Source organism: Sciurus carolinensis, chromosome 1 (genome assembly GCF_902686445.1).
Source record: "Sciurus carolinensis chromosome 1, mSciCar1.2, whole genome shotgun sequence".
In the NCBI taxonomy this organism is placed as follows: Eukaryota; Metazoa; Chordata; class Mammalia; order Rodentia; family Sciuridae; genus Sciurus; species Sciurus carolinensis.
In genome coordinates this window covers 202,174,351-202,187,079 of record NC_062213.1, presented here as the reverse complement: position 1 = coordinate 202,187,079, position 12,729 = coordinate 202,174,351, and the positions used below count along the sequence as shown (strand labels likewise).

The following is a 12,729-nucleotide window of genomic DNA, read 5'->3' as shown; positions in this document are numbered from 1 at the left end:
TAGCAGCGTGAGATGCATCAGTGAACAAAACAGAGATTGCTGCCTGCAGAAATCACATCCTAGTGAAGGAAAGAAGTGACAGAGCCGAGACGGGAACCCAGGTAGCCTGGCTTCAGCGTCCTCCCTTGACCACCCTGTAGCTGGCTGCTTAGTGACTTACATGGTCCTGATGATTGCTGGTAGTCGGTGATGGTCAAGTAACCAGTGTTAAGGAGCACTGTGGGCCACCAAGGGCTGTTCTGACTTTGTGTTCGTTTGAATTCTGACAGTTTCCAATCCAGACTAGCCACATACAAGACAGGTGTTCTTTCCATTATATGAATAAACAGAGACTAAGGGCATAATTGTCTGTAGTTACATAACAGAGGCAGAGAGAGCAGGTACATCGCTGAGGTTGTGCTTATCCCCTCTCTTCTGAGCGTGGATTTCAGCAGAGGCCATGTAGCGGGCTGGATGACATGTTTACTGCCCCTCGTTGATGGTGAATAATGACAGAGAAGAGCAAGCCCTGTCTGGCCCTCACACTATCTTCTGGCCCCTGGCAGTTTCCAGCAGCTTGGGATGAAGTGTCGTTGGTTTCTTGTCCATTTCAGATGTGCAGCCAGCCAGCAGTCAGCCAGCTTCTGAGCAACGTCCGCTCCCAGTGCATATCCCACACCGCGCTCGTCCTGCAGGGCTCCCTGACACAGCCAAGGTATGCAGAGCCTCGCGGGGCGTGTGCTTGAGGTCAGCAGGCGGAGGATCCTGCACTCGGGCCACATGCAGACAACTCCCTTGACCTGCAAGTTGAAGGTGTTTGAATGGTCTGAGAGCTTTGTCCTTCTCTAAGTTACTTGGGAAATAGAGGACTGTTTCTACTTTATCTCCTAAAGCAGTGCACAGTAGATTTTTAAAGAAATTTTTTATGTTCTAAGAGGCCCGTGTCCTTTTTAAAATAGCTCATTTTTTAAATAGATGGACATGAATTACAGAAAATTATAATTTAGTTTAAAACCAACTGCTTGGAGTCAGTGAAGATACTTGATAAAATGTGTAGACCATCAGTTTCCTGGTGGCACAGAATCATTTTCTGTTCCTAAGTAATAAAGCAGAGTGGTAGAATGAGTAATTTGGAAATCATCCTAAGAACTACTTTGTGTTTGCTTCTGAGAATTCCATGAAGAGGTCAGGTTTAAAAAAGAGTATATAGGGCTGGGGTTGTGGCTCAGTGGTAGAGTACTTGCCTGGCATGTGCGAGGCCCTGGGTTCGATTCTCAGTGCCACATATAAATAAATAAATAAAAGATCCATTGACAACTAAGAAAATATTTTCTTAAAAACAGTATACATTCAATTTCTCTTATACAAGAATATCTAAAGGAAAAATGATAGTTACATTTATTTATTCTGTGTGTTCTGTATTATTTTCTGTACCATAACCATCTGTTTTTGAAATTCTTCAAAAGAAAAAAAATTGTATACTTGTACCAAAATTTCCCTTTATAAATATTGGGGGTGTTATTGGGGATTTTACAGTGGGGCAATTTACCACTGAGCCATATCCCTAGCTGTTTTTAATTTTTATTTTGAGACATGGTCTCACCAAGTTGCCAAGACTGACCTTGAACTTGCAATCCTTCTTTCTCAGAATCCACTGTGCACAGCATACAGGTAGCAAAATTTTAAATGTTCCATGGTTCAGGGCTGGGATCATGGCTCAGTGGTAGAGTATTTGCCTAGCAGGTGTGAGACACTGAGTTTGATTCAGGACCATATAAAAATAAATAAATAAAATGAAGGTCCATCAACAACTAAAAATTATTTTTTAAATATATTTTGTGGGGCTGGGGATATAGCTCAGTTGGTAGAGTGCTTGCTTCGTAAGCACAAGGCCCTGGGTTCAATCCCCAGCACCGCAAAAAAAAAAAAAAAAAAAAAAAAAAAAAAAAAAAAAAAATATATTTTGTTTCAGTTGTAAGTGGACACAATGCCTTCATTTTATTGTCATGTGGTATTGAGGATCAACCCCAGGGCCTCACACATGCTAGGCTAGTGATCTACCACTGAACCACAGCCCCAGCCCTAAAAATCTATTTAAAAAAAAAAAAAAAAAAAAAAAAAAAAATATATATATATATATATATATGTTCCATGGTTAAAATTAAGATATTTGAAAAGACTACTGCTCATCTTAATTTTTTTTTTTTTTCTATTTGGATGAGACAGGAACAAATAAGTAAAAGAAACATATAATGCTTATTTGTTCTTAATGTTTCTTTTTTTTTTTTTTTCTTGTTTTCTTTTTAGTTGTAGATGGACACAGTACTTTTATTTTATTTATTTTCTTTTCTGTGGTGATGAGCATCCAACCCAGGGCCTCACACATGCTAGGCAAGTGCTCTACCACTGAGCCCCAGCCGCAGCTCCTAATATCTCTTTTTTGAAGGACTCTATGGAGAAAGAGATGGGTCTTTGAAATTTCCTACTGTCTCATTTAAAAGACCAAGAAACTATTGCCCTTCATGAGAAAGTTTTATCTTTTGCATTGAACTATCAGGCAGAGTACTTGTAAGATTTGGAGTTGGCGCTTTGCCTGGGTGGTTGGTGCTGCTGTGACATCTCACGTGCCGTGTTGGCTTGTAATGCACTGACTTCATCACAGCCGTGATTCTCTTGGGTCCACAGGTCCATGCAGCAGCCGTCCTTCCTCGTGCCGTACATGCTATGTAGGAATCTCCCATATGGCTTCATTCAAGAACTGGTGCGAACCACTCACCAGGATGAGGAAGTGTTCAAGCAGGTAGGGATGTGTGAACTTGCTACTAACTTTAGCCTCACTGCTTCTGTGCTGAGGCTGACTTCCAAATATGCCATATATTGGAAATTCTGTTCCCAGATTTGAACATGCATGTGTTATTTGTTCAGAGAGGAGACCCACGTAAGATGCTTTTCTTGAGGTTTGACAGCAGCACTATTGAAATCATGTGCCCATTTCAACTAATCAGTCAAGCATTGAGTCTTTTATTTATTTATTTATCTTTTATTCTTAGTACACATCAGTTTCATTTGGGAACAGGAAAAGCGTACATTTCAGAGTGAGCTTAGTAAAGTACTATGTGGTATTGAAAATTTTTTTCATTATCTTTTTTTTATTTTGACAGTGATAAAATTTAAAAATTTTTTTTCATTCATGTATATAGAACTATAATATCTGTCTCATTCTACTGTCCTTCCCATTCCCATCACCCTGCCCCTCTCCTCACTCCCTCTTCACAAAGTTCCTTCATTCTTCCCTGTCCACCCCCCACTATGGATCAGCATTCGCTTATCAGAGAAAACATTCAACCTTTCAGTTTTTGGGATTGGCTTCTTTCACTTAGCATGATATTCTCCAACTCCATCCATTTACCTGCAAATTCCATAATTTCATTTTTCTTTAAAGCTGAGTAGTATTCCATTGTTAATATGTACCACATTTTCTTTATACATTCATTTGTTGATGGGCATCTAGGTTGGTTTCATTATTTAGCTATTATGAATTGAGCTGCTGTAAACATTGATGTGACTGCATCACCATATTATGCTGATTTTAAGTCCTTTAGGTATCAACCAAGGAGTGGGATAGCTGAGTCAAATGGTGATTCCAAGTTTTCTTAGGAATCTCCATATTGCTTTCCAAAGTGGTTGCACCAATCTGCAGACCCACCAACAATGTATGAGTGTACCTTTTACCCTACATCTTCACCAACACTTATTATTGCTTGTATTCTTGATAATTGCCATTCTGACTAGAGTGAGATGAAATCTTGGAGTTGTTTTGATTTGAATTTCTCTAATTGCAAGAGATGATGAGGAGTTTTCATGTTTGTTGATTGATTGTATTTCTTCTTCTGTGAAGTGTCTGTTCAGTTCCTTAGCCCATTTATCAATTGGGTTATTTGGTTTTTTTGGTGTTAAGTTTTTTGAGTTCTTTATCTTGGAGATTAGTGCTCTATCTGAAATGCATGTGGTAAGGATTTTTTCCCATACTGTACGCTCTCTCTTCAAATTATTGTTTCCTTTGCTGAGAAGAAGCTTTTTAGTTTGAATCCATCCCATTTGTTGATTAATTTTACTTCTTGTGCTTTAGGAGTCTTATTAAGGAAGTCAGGTCCTAAGCCGACATGATGAAGATTTGGGCCTATGTTTTCTTCTGTTTTCTCTGTTCTAGTGCCTAAGTCTTTGATCCACTTTGAGTTGATCTTTGTGTAGGGTGAGAGATAGAGGTTTAATTTCATTTTGTTACATATGGATTTCCAGTTTTCCCAGCACCATTTGTTGAATAGGCTATCTTTTCTCCAATGTATATTTTTGGCACCTTTGTCTAGTATGAAATAACAGTATTTATTTGGTTTGGCTCTGTGTCCCCTATTTTGTACCATTGGTCTACATGTCTATTTTGGTGCCACTACCATCCCGTTTTTGTTACTATTGTTCTGTAGTATCATTTAAGGTCTAGTATTTTGATGTCTTCTGCTTCACTTTTCTTGCTAAGGACTGCTTTGGCTATTCTGTGTCTCATTTTTCCAAATGAATTTCATTATTGATTTTTCTATTTCTATGAAGAATGTCATTGGGATTTTAATAGGAATTGCTTAGAATCTGTATAACACTTTTGGTAGTATGGCCGTTTTTACAATATTAATTCTGCATGTCCAAGAGCATGGGAGATCTTTCCATCTTCTAAGGTCTTCTTCAATTTCTTTCTTTAGTGTTCTGTGGTTTTCTTTATAGAGGTCTTTCACCTCTTTTGTTAGATTGATTCCCAAGTATATTATTTTTGTTGAGGCTATTGTGAATGGAGTAGTTTTCCTAATTTCTCTTGCAGTGGATTTGTTGCTTATGTATAGAAATGCATTTGATTTATGGGTATTGACTTTATATCCTGCTAACTTGCTGAATTCATTTATGAGTTCTAGAATTGTTCTGGTGGAATATTTTGGATCTTGTATATGTAGAATCATATCTTCAGCAAATAGTGATAGTTTGAGTTCTTTTCCTATTCATATCCCTTTAATTTCTTTCATCTGATTGCTCTGGCTAGAGTTTCAAGGACAGAGTTGAATAGAAGTGGTGAAAGAGGGCATCCCTTTCTTGTTCCATTTTTTAGAGGGAATGCTTTTCTCCATTTAGGATGATGTTGGCCATGGGCTTAGCTTAGATAGCTTTGTAAAAGTATTGAGTTATGTTCCTACCATCCCTACTTTTTCTGGTGTTTTGAATATGAAGAGGTGCTGTGTTTTGTCAAATGTTTTTTCCATGTCTATTGAGATAATCATATGCTTCTTGTCTTTAAGTTTATTGATGGGTGGTGTTTTGAGTTTATTGATTTTCGTATGTTAAACCAACATTGCATCCCTGGGATGAACCCCACTTGATCATGGTGCACTATCTTTTTAAATGTTTTTCTGTGTGATTTGCCAGAATTTTGAGAATTTTTGCACCTGTTCATCAGGGATATTGGTCTGAAGTTTTCTTTCCTTGATGTGTCTTTGTCTGGCTTTGGTATAAAGGTGAGACTAGCCTCATAGAATGAGTTTGGATGGTTTCCCTCCTTTTCTATTTCATGGAATAATTTGATGAGTATTGGTGTTAGTTCTTCTTTGAAGGTCGTGTAGAACTCGACTGAGAATCCGTCTGGTCCTGGGCTTTTCTTGGTTGGTAGGCTTTTAATGGCATCTTCTATTTCATTGCTTGAAATTGATCTTGTTTAAATTGTGTATGTCTTCCAGATTCAGTTTGGGTGGATCATATGTCTCTAGACACTTGTCTGTGTCTTCAAGTTTTTCTATTTTATTTGAGTATAAATTTTCAAAATAATTTCTAATTATCTTCTTTATTTCAGTAGTATCCATCATGATAATTTGTTTTCTCTCTCTTTCTCTTTGTTAGCATAGCTAAGGATTTATCAATTCTGTTTTGTCAAAGAACCAATTTTTTGTTTTGTCAATTGTTCCTTTTGTTTCATTTTCATTGATTATAGCTCTGATTTTAATTATTTCCTGTCTTATGCAGCTTTTGGTGTTCATTTGTTGTTCTTCTAGGGTTTCAAGATGTAATGTCACGTCATTTATTTGTTGACTTTTTATTCTTTTAATGTAGGAACTTAATGCAGTGAACTTTCCTCTTAACTCTGCCATCAGTGTCCCCAAGATTTTGATATGTTATATCAATGTTCTCATTTACCTCTTAGTATTTTTAAATTTTCTCCTTGATTTCTTTTATCCATTCATCATTCAATAGCATGTTGTTTAGTCTCTAGGTGTTGGAGTAGCTTCTATTTTTTATTTTATTGTTGATTTCTAGTTTTATTCCATTATGATCTTATAGAATGCAGGGTAGTATTTCCATTTTTTGGTGTTGCTGAGAAATGCTTTGCGGCATAACAGATAGGTCTACTTTAGAGAAATCCATGTGCTGCTGAGGAGAAAGTGTATTTGCTCAATGATGAATGAAATACTCTATAAATGTTCGCTAAGTCTAAGTCATTGATTGTATTATTTAATTTTATAGTTTCTTTTTTTTAGTTTTTTTTTTTTGTTTTTTGTTTTTTTTTGTTGGAAGATTTATCCAGTAGTGGAAGAGGTGTGTTAAATTCACCTCATAGGACTGGGGAGATAGCTCAGTCGGTAGAGTGCTTGCCTTGTAAGCACAAGGCCCTGGGTTCGATCCCCAGCACCCAAAAAAAAAAAAAAAAAAATTCACCCCATATTATTGTGTTGTGGTCTATTTGATTCTTGAAATTAAGAAGGGTTTGTTTGATGTACATAGATGCTCCATTGTTTGGAGCATATATATATTTACAATTGTTATGTCTTGTTGATGTATGATTCCCTTAAGCAGTATGAAATGTCCTTCTTTATCCCTTCTTACTAACTTTGGTTTAAAGTCCACTTCGTCTAATATGAGGATGGAAACCACTGCTTGTTTACGCAGTTACTGTGAGTGACATGTTTTTTCCCAACCTTTCTCCTGCAGTCTGTGGATGTCTTTTCCTAGGAGGTGAGTCTCTTGAAGATAGCATATTGTAGAGTCTTTTTCAAAAACCCAATCTGCCAGTTTTTTTTTTTTTTTTTAATGCGGTGCTGGGGAGTGAACCCAGGGCCTTGTGCTTGCAAGGCAAACACTCTACCAACTGATCTATATCCCCAGCCCCAGTCTATGTCCTTTGATTGATGATTAGGTCATTAACATTCAGGGTTATTATTGAGATATGATTCGTATTCCCATTTTGGTTTATTTTGGTTTTTAACTTATTTTCTCCTTTGATTGACCTTTCCTTTAGTGTAGTTCCTCCCTTTGCTGGTTTTCATTGTTGTTGTTGATGTTGTTTTCATTTCCTCATGGAATGTTTTCTTGAGAATGTTCTGTAGTGCAGGCTTTATGGTTGTGAATTCTTTTAACTTTTATCACAAGAGGTTTTTCTTTTATCTTCAAATCTGAAGCTTAATTTTGGTGGACATAAAATTCTCGGTTGGCATCCATTTTCTTTCACACCTTGATATATGTTATTCCAGGACCTCCTGGCGTTGAAGATTTGGGTTTAGAAATCAGCTGAGATCTGAATTGGTTTCCCTGTATATGTAATTTGATTTTTTTTTTCTTTCTTAGCCTTTAAAATTCTATCCTTATTCTGTATGTTAGTCATCCTCATGCTATAATTTTGTACATTTGAGGTCCTGTAAGAATTTTCTGATATTATATCATTGAAAAGATCATGCATTCCTTTGGTTTGTAACTCCACACCTTTGTCTATTCTGATAAATCTTAAATTTGGTCTTTTCATGATGTCCCATATTTCTTGGAAGTTCTGTTCATAGTTCCTTACCATCTTCTCTGTGTGGTCAACTTCATTTTCAAGAGTATGTATTTTGTCTTCATTGTCTGAGGTTCTGTCTTCCAAGACATGTTTCACTTCCTGAATTTTGCCATCCTTTATTTGGAATATCAACCTAACTATGTATTTTCTAAACTCCTCTGACATTTCTTCTACTGTGTTGTCTATGGATTCTGTTGTTGGAACATCTTGGTTTGTTTGAGGCGCTTTTTTCCCTTGTTTTTTCGTGCTGTTTGTGTGTCTTCTCATCTAGCAGTATGGAGCAGAGGCAGTACAGAGTCTACCCTGTATTTTTATAGAGTCCTTGAAGGCTTCCAGTACCTCACCTTTAAGGGGGAGACCAGTATTAACAGCACTCAATGCAAATGATATACCACTTTAAACCCAATGACTGTTATTAAGGCGTTTATAGTTTTGTCACAATAGCAATGAAGTATTCAATTATTATCTACAATATTAACCATAAGTTTGCTTAAGGGGTTTATCATTTTAAATGATGGGAAGTGAGGGAACAGAAGCAGATTAAGATGTCTTTATGAGGGAGAGGGAGAGAAGATAGAGGTAAAATTTTATAGTAAGAGCGAGGAAGGAATTAATAGAGGTTGGCTGTTAGTGTGAGAGAAGTGAGGAAGAGGATCCAGGGAGACAGGAGGTGAGAGAAAAAATATGTACATGTTTTTTAAAAAGTAAAAATATAAGCATAAACAACACAACTGTCATACACTATTCAGACATCCCATTCCTCAATAAATTGATACATGAAAAATATTTGGATTCAAAGATGATAGAGGTGTGAGAGAGAAGACGAAAGAAGAAAATAAAAAGGAGGAAAGTCTCAATGGAAAATTGATTGCTTCCGTTGGCTTTCAAATGTTTCCTCAGCTTCCCTTCTCCACCAGCAGGTGGGGTTGTCTGAAGTTTGATGTTAGCTGCAGTCCCGTGGGTGCCGGGTCAGTTGGGTAGGTGAGCCGACAGCAAGGTGCCCTCACACCCTCTTCCAGTCTTCCCACCTGTTGTAGCTGGCACCTTCTGTCCCCGTGCACTTCAGGTCTCACTGAGCTCGAAGGACCCAGTTTTCTCCAGTTTCTTCAACCTCTCCTCCCCCTGGGAACTGCCCCTAGTCTCCGGCTTTCCACAGGCTTGCCAGACCCAGACTGGCCCACGCAAACCCAGCTGTAATCTGACGGACCTGGGCTTCATCTTCCCCAGGTCCTGTCTTGCTGCAATCCCAAGATCTCAGTGCCCTTGGAACTTGCAAAGAGCCCAGCAGGGATGTGCTCACACAAAGGAGTGACCCTGCACAGAGGCAGCCAGAGGGCAGCCACTACCACACTGAGCAGAAAGACCTCAGGTGCCGCCACAGCTGCAGGTACCCCACATGTCTCCAGGCCCTGGCCTGAGTGCCCAGACCGAGGTGGCCACACCCGGAGACGGCTGCATTAAACCTGCAGGCCCTGGCTGTTGTCCCAAGATGGTAGCAGCCACATGAAACCAGACTTGCATATGTGACAATGGACTTCCAGGCAACAGCGGGCAGCAGGCAATCCAATGGCAGTCTGGAAAGAAATACAAAACTTTGTCCCTTCTTTCAAGGAGCTTGTTAACCTGGGAATGCCAGGAGGTGGCATAAGGCACAGTGAGCTTTTTTCCAGATGACTACTGCTGACGAGTACTTCTCTGAGTCTGTAAGATTCATAAATAGTGACCCAGTTAGCTAAAGGCTGACTGCACGCCACACAGGGGCTGTCTCCTTACCATCAAACTAAGAAAGATGCCTGCTTTCTTGTTTTATGTCATTGGGTATTTCTACACTGTTTAAGTGTCCCAGTGGTCATAACCAAGTGCAAATGCAGATGTGTCATATGCAGTGATGAAGCTGTTCATGTTGTCTTGAACGTTTCCTGTCAGGTGAAACCGGTGGCACATTCTGTTTGCTGTTTTGTGCTGCATGTTGTGAAGATTGCTTTGCCTGAGCTGTGTTCGCAGCTCACACACCATTTTCCCTGATGAAAGCATTTTTATGTTTTTTTGTTTGTTTGTTTTTGTTTTTTTTTACAATTTACTGCATTTCTTTTTCGTGTGTGACTAGAAAGAACAGTTGCAGTCTCTGCATTGACATGATTCCTTTTACTCTTGTTTTATACCTATTTTGTACATATCTATGAAATTGATTTTAAGACCTTTGAGTTCATGGGAATTGTATTTTTAGCAGTCTTCAAAGTATTTGTAAGATATAGTTCCAGGGCCTGTTGTGTAGTCTGCCTGGAGTTCCTTGGCTGCTTATCTTCCGTGTCATCTTGTGACTCACACGCATAGTGAAGGTGGTAGAGTGGGCTTTCCTTCTGTAGAAAGACGGTTGAACTTAGGCATACAAGGAACTGCCCAGGCAGGCTGAACGACACAGCCATGGTGGTCCCTGGACGCACCGCAGCATGCTTTTCCTATTCAGAAAGCGCTTATGGAGGAGCCCCGTAGTTGTAACTAAAAAATCAGCCCCAAAATCAGCGGAAAGGGACAGGTTACACCATTTTACTTTTAACAAACTTATGCAGAGGTTAGAGAATTACGTCTTTGGTTTTTGTAATTGAGGCTAAGTTCACATAACATCAAATTTACCATTTGCATGGCATTTAACCCATTCACAGTGTTGTGTGTTCATCACAGACCTGTTTATTTTAACCCACAGAATTCTAAAGCCTTGGGACTGGACTATGGCTCTGTGTTGGGGCACTTGCCTGGGCTCCATCCTCCCATCACAGAGAAAAAGAAGGAACTCTGATGCCTTTTCAGCCACACAGGGTTGGACACTGTTGTCTTATGTTAACAGAAGTTTTATCCGGAGAGAAAGGAATGAAATGCAGCTGCTGAACTGAAAGAAAAAAAAAAATTCTTTTTACCTTTCTGCCTCAAAGGCATAAGAAAGGTGAATTATTGAATTTTTGGAATTTTAATGAGGTTTTCATGTTTGAGAAATGTTCACAGATATAAACAAATAGCCTCTGAAATTTAGAGTTGGGAATGTATAGCTGTAGAATTCTTCCATTAGTGCTGGGAGGTATTTGAAAATAAGAGAATTATTTAAAATATGTAGGTTACATAAGTAGTTTAATGTTTTACTGAAAAATGTTATTCTTAGTCATATTTTGTCTGTTGACTTGCAGACAAAGTCAACAGAAAGCCTTACTCTACTAGAAAGAGGAAAGATACTTCATTTCTAGTATTCCTGAGAAAATGTTCGGAGGCTTTTCTCAATGACCGGTTGTGAGACTAAGTTTTGGATTCTGGAGCTTCTGCTGGCCATTCCTTCTTGATTGCAGACTGGTGTTCCTCAGCCCCTGCCTGAGAGTTTCTTGTCCCTTTTTCCCGTCTTATGAGAACACATTACTTCTACCCTGATTGTTCAAGTTGCACAGATACAGCACTCTCTTTTAGAGCTGCATTGATATCTCAGAACACTCCACAGACACTTATAACTTAGGGCACCTTTTTTAGTCCTGTGCTTTTCAAATGACAGAGGTTCTCAGACAGATGGGAGGAAGTTGGGTGGGAGTTTTCTAGGTTTTCCAGAGGCTTCCTTGTGTACTCCCTTTATACCTGTTGGTGATCAGATTGCTGCTGCTGCTCATGCTTTCTACTTGATGTTAACTGGTCTTGAATCCCAACCACCTCCCTAGACATGTGGATTGGTGGGTGCCTTGAAAAATTTAAAGATGAGCTGTGTTGACTGGCAAATCTTGCATAGTGTTACCCAGCGTCAGTGGCGAACTTGTAAAAGTAAATCTGAGAGTCCTTAAACTTCCCTGTCAGGTTATTGTGGTTGCCATGTGTATGGAGGCAAGGCGATCTTACTAATGTTTTCTTTTTCAATATGAACATTAATCAGCTATATCTCTTTGTTCTCAATTATGTTTAACAGTAACATCCATCATTGGTCTGTTTTTCTTGTTTACCTCAAAATATTAAAGGATTTCTTAAAGTATTGCTAGAATTGAGAAAGTATTGGAGCATTTAGTCTGACTTCCTCACAGCCTGTAGAAGCTTGGTAATCAAGAACATCATTTCTGAGGTGTGCACAACTTGGTTAACTGGAGCAAGGGCCTTGAGTCCTTCCGTGGCTGCACACTTGTGGGAGAATTAGCAGCATCACTTCATAGTTAACCAACAGGGAAATCAACACTCTGGCTTAGTTGTAGACTCCTGTATATGCAAGAGGGATCTCCTTGAGGAAGGCAGGGAGACACCTGGACACCTTAGACCCAGCACCTTCTTAGACATTTACCATTCTTAGTTTTTGGTAATCTTGTATTTGTGTTTTTCTTTCTTTTCTTACAGATCTTTATCCCCATTTTACAAGGCCTGGCTCTTGCTGCCAAAGAATGCTCCCTCGATAGTGACTACTTTAAGTACCCTCTCATGGTAAAACTTTGTCTTTCTTTAACATATTCAGTAGGTGTTTTTCTGTTAGATAATTTTAACATATACTTTCTTTTCAGGTCTAAGATCAACCTTGTTTACAAATTCAAAATGTGTAGTCCTTGTGTTGGCCACTCAGAGTGCTTGCTGTGCGGTGCAGTACATCAGCAAGGACAAGCCTCGGCCAGTGCACGCTACCGACCCCACCCTGCACAGCACTGGCCTGCCTGATTAAAATGAACTACACATGTAGTGTAGCCAATGAAAAAGATGATCATTGTTGATATTTCTCCATACAATGAGCATACCATATCTGGGATGAAATTTAGTTATAGAAATATTCATAATATTTATAAGTTAAAGCAGAGTTACACTAAGAAAAGTAATACAATTTTCCTTTATGTGTTGACTTTGCACAGAACAATTTCAGAGTGACTCTCTTGTTGCTAAGACTGCAGGTT

The 12,729-nt window shown here is 38.8% G+C and overlaps 1 protein-coding gene and 1 non-coding gene across 5 annotated transcripts in view; both read left to right on the top strand.

Annotated features, from left to right (window-relative positions):
* Ube4b (ubiquitination factor E4B) overlaps positions 1-12,729 on the top strand; it is a 119,427-nt gene that overhangs the window by 68,426 nt on the left and 38,272 nt on the right. For all 4 annotated transcript variants that reach the window (XM_047558020.1, XM_047558038.1, XM_047558029.1 and 1 more), the window contains 3 exons: positions 594-694; positions 2,665-2,779; positions 12,188-12,271. In XM_047558020.1, coding sequence (XP_047413976.1) covers positions 594-694; positions 2,665-2,779; positions 12,188-12,271 — 300 coding nt within the window. The remainder of the gene's footprint in view (positions 1-593; positions 695-2,664; positions 2,780-12,187; positions 12,272-12,729) is intronic.
* Positions 1,815-1,900, top strand: Trnat-cgu (transfer RNA threonine (anticodon CGU)). Its single transcript has one exon. It is a non-coding gene; the product is annotated as a tRNA-Thr (tRNA).